General features: G+C 36.0%; 1 protein-coding gene across 1 annotated transcript in view; it reads left to right on the top strand.

Moving 5' to 3' along the window:
• MALRD1 (MAM and LDL receptor class A domain containing 1) overlaps window positions 1-22,664 on the top strand; it is a 701,386-nt gene that overhangs the window by 145,905 nt on the left and 532,817 nt on the right. Inside the window, exons 15-17 of the mRNA XM_026454821.1 lie at window positions 19,100-19,252; window positions 19,682-19,787; window positions 20,259-20,626. Coding sequence (XP_026310606.1) covers window positions 19,100-19,252; window positions 19,682-19,787; window positions 20,259-20,626 — 627 coding nt within the window. The remainder of the gene's footprint in view (window positions 1-19,099; window positions 19,253-19,681; window positions 19,788-20,258; window positions 20,627-22,664) is intronic.

Raw genomic sequence — 22,664 nt, 5'->3', positions numbered from 1 at the left:
GGACTGACGTTGCCATTTATGAGGAACTAGACAAATACTCTGCATGTTTTCATTTAAGGGAGTGTTTAACATGATCTGCACATCTTAGCTCTCAAGCCAAACTTGGCATCAGGACAAACCCTAAAAGGAGGCAGATTGGGAGTGAGCTCCAGAGAGCAGAGCCAGTACCTAGGTGTCTTCCCATAATTCCAGTGTTCTGAAAAGTCCATTTCTCCTGTACAGGTTATTTGATGTAGAGGCCAATCAAAATGCCACCTCATCATTTTTGAAAACTTATCTTTATTTTTCTTATATCAAAATTGTTACTCTAAATTGTTTCTTTAGGATAGATTATCGAAATACTATTTATAAGTTCCTATTTTTGTGAGCAAATACTTAGTTTCCTCAAGACTGAAATAAATAATGCTACTTTATGTAGTGCTTTCTTTAGTTCCAGGAGATAATGTGTACACTGGAAAATGAAGATATTATGTGTCAAATAATATCAATGATACCTTTTCTCACACCTACTTTGGATTAACAGGACATATATAAATTATTTTGTTCTAGCTGTGTTATGTAATGTAGGCAAGAAAGCCAAAATTTACTTAAGCAGGTCTGTAAGTTGTAAAGACATTTTAATATTTCCAGACAACATTTACTGAGAGCTATAATTTGTTTCTGTCTAAAACCTATTTAGACTGAAGTGCATGCACTAATTTTACAAAAATACTCTAAACAATTTTCTGTATTCTACTTTTTTGTCTACTCTTGGGGAAAAAAAAAAAAAAACATGTAAGTCTCTACTGAGTGGCTGAATTCAATGAAACCCTAGCCAAGGTTGAATAGTATGAGGAAAAAGTGATTATTTATTTATTTATTTATTCAATCTTAGATGCCGGTTATATATTTTCCTCAAACTAGTATATCTGCCAAATACAGAAGTATCTGCCTTAGACACTGGCATTTCCACAGCAGAGATGCATAATAGAGACAGTCATTTTATATGTGTTGATACTTTGCAAACCATGTATCTTATGTACTCATTATTGATCAAGAATAATTGCATTACTCTGCACTGAGACTTATGTTTTCTTTTATTACATAAATTCAGAGAGAAGGCTTGAATTTCCTATAGCAACTCTCTGCTCTACATTTTTTTGAGATGTGTTTGTGTATGTGTGTGTGTGTGTGTCTTAGTCTTTGAATTAGGACCATTTTTTTCAGTGTATTTTCTGAAAAATGTTTCTGAGTAGGCCTTCTTGGCTAGAATGGAGATATTTAATATTAATTATAATATTAAAGGCTTTCTATGATGTGTCTCTCTTTATAATTACAAATTACTTTTAATTTAATAAGACCTGGGAAAATTAGCTGCTGTTTTCTATGTTCTATCTTATGTTCTTTTTCCATAGACCTGAACACAAGGAAAAAAAGTCTCAAAATATACATAAATTTGGTAATTATTGAGTATCTTCCTTTTTTATTAAATGCATATTGGTAAATAAGTCTCTGTAGGGAAAAAGGCTATCTGGTTATTTTTCCTTAGTAAACTGGATTTCCATTCTCTTCTCATTGTCCTCAAGTTTAAAATCTAGACAACTATTTTCTAGTCAAGACAAATCCCTCTAGACAGACGTCATTGTGAAAGACCCTAATGGGAGATTGTTTCTGGTGAATGCTTGTCATTTCTGTGGCATAAAACCAAGAAGTGGAGAAAATATTCATTCACCCTCATTTATGGAAGTCATTGATCACTGATAAAGAAAAGTGAAAAGTATTTTTATGGACAGGTAAAATCTGATAAATAACCGATGATATTTTGATAAATCTTTGCTGCAGATAATCATGTTGTTAAATTAGGAGAATTCAGGATTGTAGTGAAAATAAGTGATTCTTCTTCCTCAGTTGAAAATTCTATTGAGAATAAAAGTCAGGCATTTAATAAGAAAGGCTTTTTCTATGATTATTTAAGATTAAATTTCAATACATTAGATTATTAATGGTGACTATGGAGATAGTGGATTTTCTTTTCTGTGTCATTACTTTGAGCTTGGATGGGATATTATTTTTTTGACAAGATCATTGTTCTTCTTCACTCTTATAATTGTGTTAGAAGTATTACCAGCTTTCCTTTTCTTTTTGTTACTTATATGCTGAAACTATTCAGTTCTTCTCTTTTCTCCCATGCCACTACTCTTGTTCATTTTGTTTCCATTTTCAGGTTAGCAATGTGTGTGATAGGTAAAAGGGGGGCATAAAGAGCCTTCCCCATCTAACACCAAGTGTTCCAAGCATCCAAGCAGTTGATGTCTCCCTGCCTTGCAGAAACACACCACTGTAGGGAGTGAAATGTACATTGCTTCTGATATGATAGAATTATCTCTTTGGGATATAGGTTTAAAGACACCTAAAAGACCACAGAATAATTTACTTAATTTATATATTATAAATACTCACATGCTTACTTTTAAGCACTTACTTTATAGCTGACAGTGTTTGAAGTAAATTTGCATGCACAAGCTAATTTATAGCTCTGTAAAACAAGGCATAAAGAGGATTAATATTAGGGCCCTGCTTCCTAGCTGGGGAGAGACTGACACTTATAATGAGTGAATAAATTATGTACTATTTTTAGAAGGGATGTATGCTGTAGAAAAAAAAAATGAGGCAAGGAAAGGGCAATGGGGGAAGGCAAGGGAACTTTGCAATTTCCAAGAGAGTGGTCATAGTACATCTCAGTTACAAGGTGGCATTGAAACAAAGACTTGAGAAGGCGAGGAAACAAGCCTTCAGATATCTCTGGAAAGAGTGTTCTAAGAAGAAAGAAGGAACTAAGGGATTGGGACAGGAACACAACTGGTGAGTCTGAACAATTGCAAAGGGACCAATGTGACTGGAAGAGGTTGATTAAAGAGAACAAGTATAGGATAATAAGGCTGAGGAAGAGCAGCCCCCCTAGAGCAATGGTTCCCAACATTGGCTGTATGTGAGAGGCACTCCGAGTTCTTTGCAGCAACATGGACTGAGTTGGAGGGCAGAATCCTAAGCAAATTAACACAGAAACGGAAACCAAATGCCACATGTTCTCAATCGTAAGTGGCAACTAAAACATTGAGTGCACCTGAACATAAATATGGACACAATAGACAATGGACTACTGGAGGGTGGAGAGGTGGGTGGGTTTAAAAACTACCTGTTGGGTACTGTGCTCACTACCTGGGTTATGGGATCTGTACTCCAAACCTTGGCATCGTGCAGTATTCCCATGGAACAAATCTGCACATGTACTCACTGTATCTAAAATGAAAGTCGAAATGAAAAGTCTTGAGGCAGGGCTAATTAAATCACATTCTCTAGGGTAGAATCCTGGCATTCATAATTTTTAAATTATGTGCAACCAAGGTTGAGGACCATTTCAGCTGAGGCCTTATGGGTCATTGTAAGGACACTAGCTTTTAAATGAGACTGGGAGCCTTTTGAACAGAAGACTTGCAAGATCTGACTTGCCACAATCACTGTGTTTGCTACATTGAAAAGGGATAGAAGGGGGTTATTGATGCCCATCATCAATGACAACCTGTAACAAAATTGGGTTTATTGATAGTTGCTAAGCAAGAAAAATGGCCTACTAGGAGAAACTGGGATGTGGCTTAGCAAGAGGAACTTGTTCTAGGATTTCAACTTGTGTTGGGTGGTTTACAGAAGGGCTCAAGGAAGGAAGAATTTTCTTTTGATTGGATGGTTTTTCAAGAAATAGGATAATTCTATAATTGTGTATCTAAATAAATTTTATTTGGGAGGTGAGAGAAATTGAACTGAAGTTATCATTGGTTAAAATACAATACTCATGTCAGTCAGAAAAGGGGAATGAATATTTGAGCACTTTTGAGTTTACACTGTGATCTTTTTTTGTCTGAGTTCAGAAATGAATAGAGTGACCTTCTTTTTGTCTGGTTTTATTTCTCAGTCTACAGAGGGACCTTGTTTGATGTTGTTAATCTGTGCAAATCTTTATGTTCAACTGAAGATCACTACAGCTCAGCTGTTATTGTCGGTTCAGGTACTAGCAACACCAAAGTCTAGATGACATTACCATCAAGCTCCCAACTGATGGCCAGTGGCAAAAATGGAAGCAGAAAGAGCAGTTGGGGAGTATTCCAAGGACTGAATAAGCAAATGATAGTGACTTCAACTAGGTAGGGTGAGAGCGGTAGAGATGGTCAGAAGTGGGCAGATTCTGGATCTATTTTGAAGGCAGGTAGAGGTGAAAAGCTTTGATAGAAGTGAATAAATAAAGATAATAAAGCAAATCAAAGAAATCAAACATTGGTTCTTCAGAAAGATCGATAAAATTGACAAACCTTTAGCTAAATGGACTGAGGGGGAGAGAGAGAAAGAGGGAGAGAGAGACAGAGAGAGGCAGAGACAAAGAGAGAGAGAAGATTCAAATTACTATAATCAGAAATAAAAGTGGGAACATTACTATCAATTCTACATAAATAAAAAATATTTTAAGAGAGTACCATATACAAGTGCATGCCACAAAATTGAATAACTTAAGTGTAATAAACAGATTTCTAGAAATGTAAAATCTACCAAGACTAAAGCTCAAAGAAATAGAAAATCTGAATGGACCTACAACTAGCAAAGAGATTTGATGAGTAATAAAAGATCTGCCAACAAAGTAAAGCCCTGGAACTGTCCCATTAGTGTCAGTGGTGAAGTTTGTCACATATATAAAAAAGAAGTAACAACAGTCCTCCTCAAATTTTTCCAAAAAATTGAAGAGAAGGAATATTTTCTAACTTATTTAGTGAGGCCAGAATTACCCTAAGACTCAAGCCAGACAAAGGGACTGCAAAAAAAACATAAATAAAACTGTGAACCCATATCCTTTATGATCATTTATGCAAAATCCTCAACAAAATATTAGCAAATTTATTTCAGAAGCATATTAAAAAGATTATACAACATTACCAAGTGGGATTTTTTCCTGGAATGCAGAAATGGTTCAACCAAGGAATATCTATCTATGTAATGCACCACATTAACGGAATGAAGGAAAGAAAAAAAACACGTGATCACCTCAATTGATGCAGAAAAAACATTTGATACAATTCAATATTCAATTCAGGATAAAAATACTCAACAAACCAAGAATAAAAGGAAACCACCTCAATGTAATAAAAGCTGTATATGAAAACCCACAGCTACATTATACTAATTGGTGAAAGACTAAAAGGTTTTCTTTTAAGATCAGGAATAAGGGAAGGATGTCCATCCATATCCACGTTTGCCACTTCTATTCATAGTACTAGCAAAAGCAGTTAGTTTAAAACATAACAAAAAAAAAGAAAATAATAGGAATATAGAAAATGAAGTAAAAGTCATGCAAATTGGAAAGAAAGAATTTTTATATGTAAATATCCCTATAAGTTCTACAAAAAAATCCTATTAGAACTAAAAAATGAATTCAACAAAATATAAAGTGAAAATACAAAAATTGGTTGCATTTCTATACATTAGCAATGAACCATCCAAAAAGGAAATTAAAAAGCCAATTTGTTTGCAATAACATAAAAAAAGAGAAAAAGTATTTAGGAATTAATCAAGATGGTGAAAGACTTGTACAATAAAAAATTTTAAAAACATTTCTGAAAGAAACTTTTAAAAATACAAATAATGAAAAGACATTCCATGTTCATAGATTAGAAGACTTAATATTCTTAAGATGTGAGTACCACTCAAAGTGATCTACAGATTCAATACAATCCCTGTTAAAATACCAATCACATTTTTTTAGCTGAAATAGAATGTAAGTTCATATTGAATCTCAACCCCAAATAGACAAAATCATTCTGAAAAAGAGGAACTAAGTTGGAGGACACACACACCCTGATTTCAAAACTTATTACAAAACTACAGTAAACAAAACAGTATGGTACTGCCAAAAAGACCAATGTATAGATCAATGGTATAGATTACAGAGTCCAGAAATAAACCCTCACATATATGATCAAATGATTTTTTTTTTTTCGGCAAAGGTACCAACACCATTCAATTGGTAAAAACCAGTATTTTCAATACATGCTCCTGGGAAAACTAGATATCAACTTGTGAAACTATGAAGTTGGATGCTTACCTAACTTCATATTCAAAAATTAACTCAAAATCAATCCATAACCTAAATATAAGACCTAAAACTATAAAACTCTTAAAAGAAAATATAGGACAAAAACTTTATGATGCTGAGGTTGTCGATGATTTAATGGATGACACCAAAGGCACTGGCAACAAAATAAAAAATAGACAAATTGGACTTTATGAAAACTTTAAAATTTTTTGAATCCTGAAACACTATCAACAGAGTAAAAAGGCAACCCCAAGAAGGGGAGAAAGTTTTGCAAATTATGTATCTGATAAGGGATTGATATCCACAATACAGAGAGAACTTCTAAAACTCAATAAGAGACCAACAGCTCAATTCAAAAGTAGAGAAAATATTTTAATGGACATTTCTCCAAAGAAGATAAACACATGACCAATAAGCACATGAAAAGATATCCAACATCACCAACATTAGGGAAATGCAAATCAAAACAATGAGATACCACCATGCACCCATTAGATTACTACCAAAAAAATAATAAAAACCCAAAACAAAAAACAACCAAACAAAAAACCAATCCAGGAATTAACAAGTGTTGGTGAGGGTGTGGAAATTGGAACTTGTGTGCACTGTTAGGGATGTAAAATGGCATAGCTGCTGTGGAAGAGGAAAGTAGTTCTTCAAAAAAATTTAAAATATGATTACCATATGATTTGGCAATTCCAGTTTTGGGTATATACTCAAAATAATTGAAAGCAGGATCTCAAAGAGATATTTGTACACTTATATTCATAGAAATATTATTCACAATAGCTAAAAGCTGAAAGTAACCCGTTCATTCATTGACAGATGAGGGGATAAGAAAAATGTGGTGAATACATACAGTGGAATGTTATTCAGTCATAACAAGGAAAGAAATTCTGACATATGCTATGAAGTGAATAAAACTTGAGAACATGGCCGGGTGTGGTCACTGACGCCTGTAATCCCGGCACTTTGGGAGGCTGAGGTGGGCGGGTGGATCACCTGAAGTCAGGAGTTTGAGACCAGCCTGGCCAACATGGTGAAATCCCACCTCTACTAAAATACAAAAATTAGCTAGGTGTGGTGGTGTGCACTTGTAATCCCAGCTACTCAGGAGGCTGAAGCAGGAGAATTGTTTGAATCTGGGAAGTGGAGGTTGTAGTGAGCTGAGATTGCTCATGCCACTGCACTCCAGCCTGGGCAACAGAGCAAAACTCCATCTCAAAAATAAATAAGTAAAAAAGAAAAAAAAAAAAAAAAACTTGAAGACATAATGCTCAGTGAGATAAGCCAGTCACAAAAAGAAATAATGATATGGTTAGACTTATCTGATGTACAGAGAATAGCCTAAATCTTAGAGACAGAAAGTAGAATGGTAATTTCCTGGGCCTGAGGAAGAAGGAAGTGGAGAATTCTTGTGTAATGGGTACAGATGTCAGTTTTGCGAGATGAAAAGAGTTTTGGACATGGATGTTGGTGATGGTTGTGCAACAATATGAATGCACTTAATACTCCTAAGTTGTGCACTTAAACTGGTTTAGATAATAATAAATTTTATATTATGTGTATTTTATCACAATAAAGAAAAAAGTAGGGGAAAAAGCAAATAAGAAGAGGGCTTGATATGCCATTGCTGGTTTAAAGATGGAAGGAGCCACATGAAAAGATAGGACAGGCAGCCTTAAGGAGACAAAAGAAATCCTCAGCAGACAGCCAGCAATAAAACAAGGACCTCAGTCTTACAGCCACAAAAAAAAAAAAAAAAAACTGAATTCTGCCAACCACATAAATAAAAATAAGCCAGGAAGAAGATTTCCCCCCACAGCCTCCAGATAAGAGCCATCGTCACTTGCACTTTTATTGCTGCCTTGTGAGACCCTAAGCAAACAGCCATGCTCTGCCATCCTAGACCTCTGACCTAAAGAAACTACGAAGTAATAAATGAGTGTGGCAAGTTCCTAGGTTGCGGTCGTTTGTTACATAGCAGTAGAAAACCAATAGAAACTAAAATAAAACCAATGCCCTGGGTGTCAATAGAAAACAAATGCACCGGCAGTTATTTTCTTCCAACACTCTAAAGATAACATTCCTTTTCCTTCTGGTTTCCATTGCATCTATTAAAGACGTCTAATAATTATTCTTTGAAGGTGATTTATGCTTTTTTTTTCCAGCTGCTTTTAACATTTTTCTCTCTGGCATAAATTTTCGGCAGTTTGGCTAGGGTGTGCCTTTGTGGGTTTTCTTCATATTTGTTCTTTTGTGCTCACAGGGATACTTGAAATGTGGCTTTTCAGTTTTGAAATTTATTAGACAGATTTTTCAAATACTTCTTCAGTTCCTGGAAATACTGTGTGCCTCACAATGAGTTCTGAAAGAAGGCCAACAGTATTTCAACAAATGATCAACAATAGAATTGTAAGAGGGAACGGGAAGTAGTGATAAAATAACTTACAACATCAGGCATACATAGTCATGAAATAAGATGGAACTATCAAGCCAGGCTCGGTGGCTCTCACCTGTAATCCCAGCACTTTGAGAGGCTGAGGCAGGGGGATCACTTGAGCCCAGGAGTTCCAGACCCGTCTGGGCAACATGACAAAATCTCATCTCTACAAAAAATACAAACATTAGCTGGGCGTGGTGGCATATGCTTGTAGTCACAGCTACTCAGAGGCTGAGAGGGGAGGATTGCTCAAGTCTGGGAGGTTGAGGTTGCAGTGAACCATGATCATGCCACTGCACTCCAGCCTAGGCAACACAGCAAGACCCCATCTCAAACAAAAAAGAAAGATTGAATTATTAAATGGTACTACAATATATGGGAATATTAATACAATTGCCCTTGACTTGGGTTGTAAACATGGGTATGGTTAATATAAATAATTCCTTATATCCTGGAGAGCAGGTTATCTTGGGTAATAAGAGATCCCCGTGAGTTTTAACCAAGCAACCTGAGTTTTAACTTAAAATATTCATATTTTGGCTCTTTAGGTAATTGAGCTTTTACCAAGAAGTATAAAACATTTGAGATCATTAGCTTAGTCTGGGGGAAAAAATAATGTATATATATACACACACACACACACACATATATATGCGTATGTATGTAATGCAAAGACAATATAAATAAACATTTAGCATGATAGAAAAAAGTTACATTATTTAAAAAATATATCACTAATTTCTGCCTACCCCCAGAGAAAAAATAGTAGGGTCTTTTACGAATCATACATTTACATTTTGTTCATCTATATTACTATAGTATACCCTTAATGTGATTATCTAAAAAAAATATTATTTGTCTAATAACAACCCACCTCATATCACTATAGCACTAACAATCTTCTCATAAATATAAGCATAGTAATGGGTACTGTTATTAACATGAGCTCATTAATACAATTTCACGTTTCAAACACAATTGTCTCCTTAGAGACCCTGATGAGCCTAAGTTATATTTGCTTTTAAATATAAACATAAAGAAAATAAACATAGGTTATTTGTAAGCCTGTACAAATTTGGTATGAATTAATATAGAGTTATTGCTTGTATTTTTGTAATATTTTCCATAGCCTATTGAGTCCTCTTTAAGGACTCTGGAGTAACAAGAGTTCCTCATGAGAGTCATTTATCCAGTAACAACAAAACGTTCTCTTCTTTTTCACCGTCAGTCTTTAGTGCTACTCAAGCAGCCTTGGTTTCTTTATTATTCCCAGTTTCTAAAATACAATTTCCATAATGACACTGTCACTCTATCACCATACATGAGCTGTCTGGACACTTCGATACTTTCTGCTTGTGAACTGGATCCCATCCTTTCTTTACTATTCAGTGGTGTCTCTCCAGCAAATCCCACCCACTTTGTCCCTGTCTGCTGTGTCTTCCCCATGAACCTAGATAAACATGCTGTTCAACTCTCTTGACCCCATTTTCTGTGACAGCTTTCTACCTTATTTCTCAGTTTTCCTTGACAAAGTCTTAGAAAGATGTTGTCAAAAGTTATTCTCTTCTCCAATATTTTCTTAAATTCTCTCTATTCAGGCTTTCCCCCCTGTAATCAGGACCCACAAGGGCCTTATATTGTTACATCTAAAAGTCAATTCTTAGCCCTCATCCTGATTTATACAGTGGTCCACCCTTATCTGCAATTTTGCTTTCCACAGTCAACCTCAGTCTGAAAATATAACATGGAAAATTCCAGAAATAAATTCACAAGTTTTAAATTGCACTCCATTCTGAGTAGTGTGATGAAATCCCAGGCTGTCCTTATCGGTCCTGCCCAGGATGTGAATCATCCTTTTGTCCAGTGTATTCAGGCTGTCTATGACCACCCTGCCTGTTAGCCAACTTGATTGTCAGATAGAAAAGCAGCGTATGTTGTGTTCAGCATATTCCAGAGCTTCAGCCATCTACTAGGGGGTCTTGGAAAATATCCCTTGTAAATAAATGGGGATTACTAAATGCAATATTTGCAGGTCACCACATTTTCCGTTTCCTGAGAACATTTTATTCACTTGGCTTTCAAGATGGCAAATTCCCTAGGTTTTCCTCAACTTCCTTGATTGTTCCTTCTCATCTTTGCTTGTTTTTCTTTCTGGCTCTGATGTCTAGACCTTAGATCTTTTATCTTCACTACTGTAGAAAACTCATCTAGTCTTCAGCTTTAAATGCCATTGATATGATCATGTTCCCCAAATTTATGTCTTTAGTTTAAACCTCTTCCTTGAACTCCAGACTCAGATCTAACTCTCTATTAGACATCTTCCCCGGACGTTTAATTGGGATCTTAAATTTTTCATACCCACCTGCAAGCTTCTGAGAGTTTCTTCCAAACATGGTCTTAGAGTATGCCCAGGGTTAGAAATGACAACACCATTCTTCAGTTCCTACAGGTAAAAACTTTGTACTCATCTTTAACTCCACCCTTTTCCTTATACTCCACATCCAGTCAACAAGCATAGCTGAATGTGGCTAGAGATAGAAAAACAAAACAAGGAAACAAAAAACCCAGTGCCGTCTGTTCTCACTTTACATTGGGGATTGCTGCCCTAAAGTGTGTTCTCAAGGTTACCCAGTAAGCATATGCAATTTCCCCAATCCATTGCCTCCCCTGCCTTCCTCAATGAATAACACATTTTTCATCTGTCTTCTTTAACATCTGTCTTCCACTTCCCTATTCCTAGCCTCAACTGTGATCTTACATACTATTTCACTGAATAAATAGAAACAACCAGAAAAGAACTTTTAGAAGTTCCAGCACCACTTCTACCCACTTGTAAAGTCAGTCTTTTCTCCTGTACCCGAAGTAAACTGTCTGTGTTTCTTTTACGTAGAACCCCTTTCTGTTTGCCTATTCAACAGCATTACTCCTGAAAGTTTTTCTACCAGTCTTTTCTATAAGCAAAAAAAAAAAAAAAAGTTTTTACCTCTCACATCTTAAAAATATCTTGTCTTGATCTAATTTCTCCTTCCAGCTAACATACCATTTTTCTCTCATTTCCTTTACATTTTCCCCCTTTCCTTTATACTACTCCAAATAATTCACTGTATTCACTTTCTTTAACGTTTCTCTTCTGAATCTCCTTTTAACTCAGTCCAGTGAGGCTCTGGCTGTCACCATTCAATAGAAACTGTTCTTATCCAAGTTACCAGTGACCTAGATCCAGTGACCTATTCTCAATCTTCATTTGATGCAGATGGTATCACCCTCCTCCTTCAAATACTTAAACTGGACTTGGCTCCCCAGGCCATGAGGCACCACTCTTTGTTTTTTTGTTTTTTGTTTTTTGTTTTTTTCCTATTTTCAAGCCTTCTTTTTGTTGCTTTAATGATTTTCTAATTTATATCTCCCGCCTAAACTCCTCATGTGAACTCCAGACTCATACATACAGCTCTCGACCTGACAGGATCACTTGAATACCTAATAGGAACAGCAAGTGCAACATGTCCAAAATTGAGATTCTGTTTCCCCCAATTGCCTTCAAACCTGCCCCCCCCCAGTCTTCCCCATTTCATGAATGCTACCTCCATTATTCCAAATGCTTAGGTTAAAGACTTTGAAATCATATTAACTTCTCTTTTTCTCATACTACACCTTTGATACCAATTAATCCTGTCATGTTTGCTTTCAAAGTATCTCCAAAAGGGCTCATTTTTGTCTTCATTGCTACCACCCTGTATTAGTCTGTTTTCACACTGCTCTAAAGAACAGCCTGGGACTGGGTAATTTATAAAGGAAAGAGGTTTAATTGACTCACAGTTCTGCATGGCTGGGGAGGCCTCAGGAAACTCACAATCATGGCAGAGGGTGAAGGGGAAGCATGGCGCATCTTACATGGTGGCAGGAGAGAGAGAGAGAATGAAGGGAGTACAACTTTTAAACTGTCAGATCTTATGAGAACTCACTTACTATAACGAGAACAGCATGGGGGGAAACCGCCCCCATGATCCAATCTCATCCCACCAGGTCCTTCCCTCAACACTTGGGAATTACAATTCAAGATGAGATTTGGGTGGGAACACAGAACCAAACCATATCACACCTTGACCTCGAATTCTCATTTCTTATCTGGATTTTTGCAATATTCTTCCCCTTCCTTGTTTGTCCACCACTATCTTCAGTAAAGTCAGATGTTGTGACATCTCTGCTTAAAACATCCCAATTGTTTCCCATCTCATTCAAAATTATAGCCAAAAAAATGGAAGTGCCTATCTAATTTAGTATCTTATTATTCTACTGTCACTTATTGTCCTTGTGATGCCCTCGTCTCTGAATACATCTGAATACATGACAAGCATGCTTTGGCCTCAAGACTTTGTCCCTGTGGTTCCCTTGGTGGTGAGTGTCCTTTACTTGCATAGCTGCACAACTTGCTTCCTCACCTACCCATTCAGCCATTTACCTAGTTGCTAAATTTTCTATAAAGTCTTCCTTGATCATTGATAAAATTACAGCCCTTTGCTCTAACATTTTCAATATTCTTCCTTATTTTATTTTTTTATTAGCCCTTTTACCATTACTTATTTATCTTGTGTTTTTATTGTTATCTCCACTAATGTCCGCACCCCCCTGGCTTTCATATGTAAAAATCCATGAGTACAGTGGTTTTCTTTCTTTTGCCTGCTGTGCTCTTACACTTTATACTTGTGCAGACATATAGCATATATTTGCTAAGTTTTTGTCAAATGAATGAATAATGAATGAATGAGCACATAGTGGTTTTTACTCTCTCATGATTGCCTACTTGCTTATGAATTTCCCACACTAGAGTCTAAGCTTTCCTTTTTTTCTTGTTGTGAGATAGAGTCTCACTGTCACCCAGGCTGGAGTGCAGTGGCTCAATCTCGACTCACTGCAAAGTGGTAGTATACATAGATACTGAATGTAGTGTCAAGTATTGTGAAGGGTCTACAATTTTACCTGACTGATAAGGAAACAAGTTAGCCTGCCATTGTTTCATGGATGCTGACAGAAGAGGTGAGATTCCTGTGTCACAGACAGATGACTTTTTACTGTGACAAATATAGCAAATGTTGTGAGCAACATATTTCCATTGGTTCTCCTTGCTCCCCATGTCCCCTGAGTAAGGGGCCAATAGAGAGGTGCTGAGGTAGATAGATGTACACATGAAGCAGGCTTGCATCACCACTAAGGAGGCCTAAACTTATAGAACTCAAATCTTTTATAATGGGCTGCAAATAAGCTTGTCTGACCTTTTCTTTAGAAAGAGACATTATCTTTATTCTACAGGATAATAACTTGCCTTCTGTTGTAGAGGGAGTCACTCTCTGACTTTCATAGCTCTGCTATTTAAATATCCTTGAAAGCATAGCCTGGAACAAAGGGGCAGTTAATGGCCCTGCTCATAACCTGTGTAGAAGCATAAGAGACCCATGAGGCATTATCTGCCATTGTCTGGATCTCAGGAGATCCTTTAAGCCATAGGTAGAATAGTGTAATTAATTATTCTTATTTCAAATACAATAATGATTTAATTATTTATGTATTGGCATTTTTAAAAGATTTAATTATTTCTATTCATTTATATAGACATCTTTAAAATAATTTTATGGTACTTTTGCAAACATTGTCTTACTATTGTATATTTTGTTTTAAATAATTAATAACTATTAACTATTGATGAAGTCTAGAATTTAATTGCTTCAAACTTATGATAACTTCAAACACATAACCATTAGAATGCATGGAAAAGCCTGAAACTCAAAAGAATTACAATGTTACAGAACCTGTTCCAAAATAGATAATACAGTATTCATGTATTTGGAGTTTATAGCAAATGTTTAATCAAATAAAGGACAACCTCTATGAACCTAAGCCAACATACTAGAATACTCAATTAACTTTTGTCCTCCTTCATGCAACTTTCAGCAGGGTCACAAAATCTAGAGGAAAAAAAAAGTCTTTAAAGGAGCAAGAAGAGTCAATGTGGTGGACTTAACAGCTATTATTATTGTATGGTGTAACATGTATTTCCAGAATGTGTCCTGTGGTCATATATGTTTTGATTTTGTGTCATCGTCCATTAAAAACACACAGCATAATGCTTGCTATAGAATAGCTGTTTAAAAATTGTTATCATTATTAATGATTTAACTTAATAGAAGCTGTATAATTTTTAAGAGCATAGGCTTTGCCATTAGGTTTGGGTTAGAATCCTGACAATAATAAAGAGCACTGAAGAATTACATGTCACTCCTCTTTCAACCTCATATTTCTCGTATCTTCTAAAATAGGGACATGGGCCAGGCGCAGTGACTCACGCCTGTAATCTCAGCACTTAGGGAGGCCCAGGCAGGTGGATCACTTGAGGTCAGGAGTTGAAGACCAGCCTGGCCAACATGGCAAAACCCCATCTCTACTAAAAATACAAACATTAACTGGGTGTGGCGGCAGGCACCTATAATCCCAGCTACTTGGTAGGCTGAGGCATGAGAATCGCTTGAACCTGGGAGGTGGAGGTTGCAGTGAGCTGAGATCGCGGCCACTGCACTCCAGCCTGGGGTACAGAGCAATACTCTGTCCCCAAATTAAAAAAAATAATAAAATAAAATAAAATAGGGACATGGCCAAGCATGGTAGCTTACCACTTATAATCCCTGCACTTTGGGAGGTCAAGGCAGGAGGACCCTTGAGCCCTCAGACCAGCGTGGGCAACATGAGGAGACCCCATCTCAACAAATTTTTTTTTTAATTGGCCAGGCATGGTGGCATGTACCTGTGTTTTCAGCTACTCAGGAGGCTGAGGCAGGAGAACTGCCTGAGCCTGGGAGGTTGAGGCTGCCGTGAGCCGAGGTCATGTCACTGCACTCCAGCCTGGGTTACTGAATGAGACTTTGTCTCACAAAAAAAAAAAAAAAAAAGATAGGGACAATAATATTTTCTTTGATATTTCATGAGGATTAAATCAGATGACATATGTATTAACAGATGTTTTTCATTCTACATTTATGTTCTTTCTGGTTCAGATCTTTCTGTAAGTCACAATGGTAGCTCTAGGTTTTAACTTTTTACAATTAGTACTCACATGTTCAGCCTTTGTTTCATTTTGTTTTTCTCACTCAACATGAGTATCTTGCCTCTGTGGCTAACACCAGGAGTTCAATTGTTCAAAGTTCAACCACATGATGAGTCAGGACATATTTCCTCCTATGAATGTTTAAATCCTTGTGTGAGGCCCAAATTACCAGCTCAGACTTCAGACTTCTCTTTTGTACACTTCGTGTTTATTCCTTACCAACAAACCTCAGTAGAACCATCCTAAACCATCAGAGAAGTTCTAAGACAGTGAATCTGAAATAAGAAAGAATCTGATTTTGGCTTCTACATAAATTCATCTTCTTTTATCTCAATGAAGAGCTCAAAAAACGACAGGGATGTACCTGTGAGCCAGCCCAGCAAGTATCCCCTAACGCCTTTTCTCCAGAGGCAACTGCTGTAATGATATTTACATAATTAATAGAGGCCATTCAGTTAATTTTTCTCACAGTAACTAAAAGCTGCTGTAGAATCATTAGCTTTTCAACCTATAGCCATAGTACAGACAGGCATAATTTTTATTAAATAGAAATTTTGTGTCAACGGGCGTCCTGTTAGGCCGGTAGCAGCCCCTAGCACAAAGCTGGCTATACACTAAACCCTGAGTAAATGCTAATTGCAAGTATTATTGCAAAAATGAGGATTCTGATGATGATAACTGAGAAAGTCAATAATGCTTCAGAAACAGTGAAAAATCCTGGGATCTCAATTTTTAGAACATACCCAGGCTATTGTGTTTCTCCTTTTCTAACTTAGAAATTTTATACTTGTAGACGTGTGTGCTTACATATACACATATATATTTATATATTATATACAATTTATATATAATTCTATGTATACATTATATGTATAATTTTTCAAAACTGTTCTAGTGAAGCACATATTCAATTAATGGCTAACTAGGAGACTAATTTAATTGATGATTACATTTATGATCAATCAAGGGGAGTTTTTAAATCTAAGTAGGAATAAAGAATACTAGAAAAGCATATTTGAATTTTAACAGCATAATTATCTGTTGAAAAATCACTATCTTTGAAGAGTCTTATCTAAGAGAACTACAAAGTCACTGCAATGATTTCTTAAATTTTACTACCATTCGCATATTCACTTATTTCTATAGCAATATCTCCCTGGATAGCAGATAATAAGGTTCCCTTTCCTGGTAGCTATGTGAGATAGATATTATACATTAGCAATAACCTGCTTTCTCCCTATATTTACATAATAATAACTGCTAGATCCAGTTCCCTGAATTGTCTGAAATAAGAATCGAAAGCATTTGCTTCCCAGGTATTGAAATGACATCCACATTTGATGTCTCTGGATTCTATGTATATTTGAAACTCTGGACTCTATGTATATGTATGTGTTGTTTGCATATTATTTACTTATAGAGATGGCTTTTAATAATATGAAGACAAATATCCTTTGCATTTTATTTCTAACTTGTGTTATTTACTATTATTATCTTTAATTTTTGAGCAGTATATAATTTTGCTTTGCCACAGATTTCTAAACTTTACTTGAGAAATCGTTTTTTTTTTGAGACGGAGCCTCGCTCTGTCACCCAGGCTGGAGTGCGGTGGAGGATCTCAGCTCACTGCAACCTCCGCCTCCCAATTCAAATGATTCTCCTGCTTCAGCTTCCCTAGTAGCTGGGACTACAGATGCATGCCACCATACCCAGCTAATTTTTGTATTTTTAGTAGAGACGGGGTTTCACCATGTTGGCCAGGATGGTCTCGATCTCTTGACCTCGTGATCACTCTGCCTCGGCCACCCAAAGTGTTGGGATTACAGATATGAGCCACTGCGCCTGACTAATAAATCTTTACTCTAAATACAGTAAAACTTCTTTCATTTCACTTGTTTCTAATTGTCTTTATATACTGAAGTATCGCTATCTCTTGCATATTAAGGTAGATGTGACACTTTTAAAGTATTTATTGTTAGATATATAGATGTATTTATACATTCCCTGTGATTCTGATAACATTCAGAACTACTTTGTTGGCCAAATTTGGGCCAGGAAATTTGATAGAAAGTAAATATGGTTTTGAAATTAGACATTTCATAGAAAGCGTAAAAAACTTAGACGGTGTTTGTAATGTTATTCCGTCACATTCTTCTCCATGTAGAAGAGGCATTTTCAGGATTCAAAGTGATAATTTTATCATTAGGTTAAAATGCTCTTACAATTAGGTTAAATTCCCTATAATTTTATTATTACATTAAAATGCCCTTATAATTTTACATTTTGTAATCTTATTTAGTGATTTAGTTTATACTTTTTTCCCTAAACTCATTGTTTACCTCCTAATTTATTTTGCAAGGTTATGTCTATGCAGTTTATTAGTATATTCCTTGATAAAAATAGCCAATGGCTAAGAATTTCAGTGTAATCATCGTCAATGAAAATGAAGTTCATTTTACATTGGTCTATGTAGTAATGGCTGAATGTTCATGCCAAGCAAATTCAGATTATACCTTTTTGCTTTACTTTGTTTTAAATCTAATGACAGTTAACACTTATTGTCAACAGTTGCAGAAAGAATATTAGCCTAATATTTGGATTACAGTCCCACTCTATAACTTCCTAAATATTTGACCTTGGTTACATTAATAACTTCTCTCAACCTCTCTTCTTCTGTAAAATAACAACAATAATACCTTCCTATATGGCTGTTTGTGAAAGTTAGATAGATATATATTCCACACAGAGTCTATGATATAAAGTGTTCAATAACTATTAGCTGTACTATTACATTACTAACATTATAATTTCCCTTTCTTTTTCTTTCTCTTCTTCCTTTTTTCCTCTTCCTTTTCTAGAATATCTCTGTGGAATTTAACTGATTTCTCTGCATATTTATCTGAAAAATAGTTCAAATTATTCTTTTCTGCACCAATTAGGCAATGCATATAACACTTTGTGAAATATTAAGCTCTATAAAAATCTGGGGTGCACATTGTATTAAATATAGTATATCTGGGATTCTTCACATATTAAATTGTTTAGAAGTAGCAGCTTTTCATGATTTAACATAAAATACCCTGCAGGAACAATGACGCCTCCCAGCTGATGTAATAGTAGCAGGGAAACTAACGTGAGTATCGGAATGAATTAGGCATACCTTGACAATTCTATAAGCAATCGAGCTAAATGATGCTATTTCTCAGAACATTTGGAAAAAATTTGTATTTCTTAAATTGAGAATTCTGTCTTCTCAATCTCCAGTATGGAAAGGGTAACTCCATTTTTGCAAATGCAAAAATATCTTTTTTATTTTCTGAAATGTGTCCCTCATTGCCCTTCATGTCGTAGAGAAGCATAATAAGGTGATTTCCTTTAGAGCTCTGCCTTTTCAAGGCATGGGAGCAGTTTGGAGAGCCAACATAAGAGTCACATTTTTGTTCTTCAGTTTCCAAGTGTGATTTTGAAGCAAACAGCTGTGGTTGGTTTGAAGCAATTAGTGGTGACCATTTTGACTGGATGTGGAGCTCTCGGAGTGAACTTTCTACTGATTTTGAGCACCAGGCTCCACCTCAGGATCATAGTCTCAACACATCTCAAGGTAAGAAGCAAACAGGGACTCTCTAACCACTGCTATTTACTGTTTAGTTAGACCTCAGTAGAGAAAGGGAAGCTGGTACGGTTCTGTGACAACTACAGCGAACAGTTGGATAGTTGAATATTGTCAGTTACAGTTATGCTGTCTGCATGGACTGATTCCCTTATGGGTGGTACAGATGGCATATAGATATACTTTTGACTGAACTAGCTGAGATTACCAATTGTCTTTGGTTATCATTTAGCATGAGATGTAGATAGTGGTTCAACATTTATCAGAGCAAATTTGACCAAGAGTCACTGATTGATTTTTTTTATTGTATAATTTTAATTTCATTTGGACAATGATCTTGCTCAGTGTAGGGTTAAGGGACAGATGTCTCATTTTAGAATCCAATAGGTTAATGAAGGCTTTGTTTTTGTATGTCAACAGGGCATTTTATGTTCATTCTGAAGAAAGGCAGTAGCTTGTGGCAAGTTGCTAAGCTTCAGAGCCCAACTTTTAGCCAGACAGGACCTGGATGCATACTTTCCTTCTGGTAAATATTAAACAAAATAGTCAGTTACCCTAGTGGTCAAGTGTTTACAAGCATACCTCTGCACTTACTCATTTCTGTGGTTTACTGCTGGTTTTACTCTAAAAATGGCTGTTGCATTAAATTCATATGATTTTCATTTTACCTAGGAGTGTGTTCTCAGTATATGTTGTTTTCTTTCTTAAGATGAAAGGGGCTCTTTCGCTCCAACCGTGGATTATAATTTAATTAAGATTGCTTCCTCTTGTTCTGTACTGAGCTCCTTGAGACAAGTTCCCAGGGTTGTGATAACCACAGAGTGTGTGCCTCAGCAGATAAGCTCTTGCAAATGGACAGCCACAGTTATTGCATGAAAGTAAAATGTCTTAGGATAACTCATTAAAATTGACTGTTGACTGAGTGGAAAAGTCTAAAGGTTAAATATGTAGTCTATTCTATAAATCACTTCCATTTCTTACATTTACTCTTTTTTAGGTTCTATAACTATGGCCTGTCAGTGGGAGCAGCTGAGCTGCAGCTACATATGGAAGAATCTCATGACTCAACCGTGCTTTGGAGAGTATTATACAATCAGGGCGAACGGTGGTCGGAGGCAACCATTAAGCTAGGGCGCCTTTCTCAGCCCTTCCATCTGTCACTAAATAAAGTCAGTCTGGGCATTTATGATGGGGTTTCAGCTATTGACGACATCCGATTTGAAAATTGTACTCTTCCCCTTCCTTCTGAGAGCTGTGAAGGGCTGGATCATTTCTGGTGTCACCACACCAGGGCTTGCATAGAGAAGCTTCGGCTATGTGACCTGGTAGATGACTGTGGTGATCGTACTGATGAAATCAACTGCAGTAAGTTCTTTTTGTTGGGGGATTCTCTTTCTCGTTTTGAAAGTGTCGACCTTGATGAATTCACTTTTATCTTGCCAATCAAACCGATAACAGTAGGCATAGCTCCAAAACTGATGAATGGTATGTGTGGTTAATTAGTCAAGCCATCAGTATTTATTAAGTGAATTTATTAGATACTAGATACCAAATACTAGACATACAATGATAAATACAGCTACAGAGTCCCTGCCCTCGTGGAGCTTACAATCTTATCGAAAGACAAATATCTAAATATTTAATAAACAAAAATGAAATGGTAGCTTTGATAGGAACTATGAAGAAGAGTGCTGTGACTTTACATAATAATGGCACTGGACATTCTAGACATTAGGACTTAGATCAGATCTAAAAAAAAATCACAAGTCAAAGCATGTAACTAAAAGCCCTGAGATGTGGCTGCAAGGCAGATGGAAAATAGCCAGTGTGGCTGGAGCAAGGAGATGAAGGGGAAAGAGGGCCCAAAATATAATAAGGATGAAGGTTTGGGGAAGGCCAGATTCACAGGCCTTTGTAGTACATAGGAGTACAATTTGAACCTAGCTCCATTATTGCCCGCTGCATTTAGTGGTGCAGTACAGAAAATAAGTTTGAAGTTAATAGATTTTTTTTTTAATTACAAAACCTTGTCAAGAAAAGGAAAAGTTTCCATCTTTCCTTGGACTCAGATTCCTCATCTAGAAATAGCAATGATTTTAAAAATTGAAGATACTTGAATATTATGTTTATTTTATAAATTATATTTTATATATGAAAATTTTATAAATTATGCAATTTATTGTATTTATTAAATTTATTTTATAAGTAAATTATTTATTTTATGTATTAAATTTATGTTCATGAAATAAGGATGCTAATTGCAAACCAAAGTAGAACATAAAATGCTTACTACATCATAGAAAACATTAAGAAATTTCCATATAAATCATTGTAGAGAGTTTTGCATATATGTAATCTTTGGTACACATATTATCAAAGGCATGTCAAAGTCAGGCCTATGAAACTCAGAATTACCATGCATCTCATGAAATTTACACACCAATATTTGAGTGGATATAATTAAAATTGGTGATTTTGACAGTGACTATCATATGAAGTGTAACTTTTCCTAAGGCCAATTTATTTTTGCAAATTTAGAAAGCCTTTTCATCTTTTCAAGCTCTCTAAATCCTACTCATTAAAAAATGTTGATGTGCTATTAAAAATAAGCAAATTACCCCTCAAACTTCCCTATATTCACTTAGTAGGATGTGATAATGGGAATACAACTATAGTATAAAAATACTTCTTCTGATTATGGATTAGTGAAAGAATGTCAGTTTCTCACACGGCTTTCCATCAAGGCATTTTACTTCATTACACAGTGTACATTAGAGATCCACAGATCCCATGTTGGATTTCCTGAAATACATTGAGAGATGCGGTCTTTTACGGAAAGGTGGAGCTAGGCGTATTCCCTTTGGAAATGAAGTTTGAGTGTGCAGTCAGCACCAAGACAGACAATAGAAAAATGTGTTTGCTTTAGCGTCAGTTTTATGTCAGAAACGAAGCAACTTGCCATTCACCTTCTGCCCTACAGCCGAAGACTGACATCTGGAGGGTACACTGTGTCTCCCCAGTTCACATCACAGCTGGGCTTGATTAGTCACAAGTGAGGAAATATCAAAAGAAAGCTCGTCTCCCACTTGACATTTACTCACTTGGTTCCCTTCATTAGGTCTAAGCTCCTCTTCTGTAATTTTCCAAGACAGATGATTTGTTCTCGCCTGGCTGCATTTATTCGCATACCCTTTTATTTATTGTTTCAGAGTATTTGTTCACTTTTGGCACCAAGTGCCATTACTAAGATGAATAGTTAAAGGATGGTTGACATTTATTAAAACAAAAAACTAACATGTAAATGAAGCTAAAATGTAGAACTACTTGTTAATTCTAAAACCTGTCCCCTTCTACCAAAGACTGTCAAATGCCCATTTTATACCATTTATTCAATACAGTGAGT

The sequence above is a fragment of the Piliocolobus tephrosceles genome, chromosome 9 (assembly GCF_002776525.5).
Source record: "Piliocolobus tephrosceles isolate RC106 chromosome 9, ASM277652v3, whole genome shotgun sequence".
Lineage (NCBI taxonomy): Eukaryota > Metazoa > Chordata > Mammalia > Primates > Cercopithecidae > Piliocolobus > Piliocolobus tephrosceles.
The sequence above is the reverse complement of the archived record's forward strand: the minus strand, read 5'-3'. Positions and strand labels throughout refer to the sequence as shown.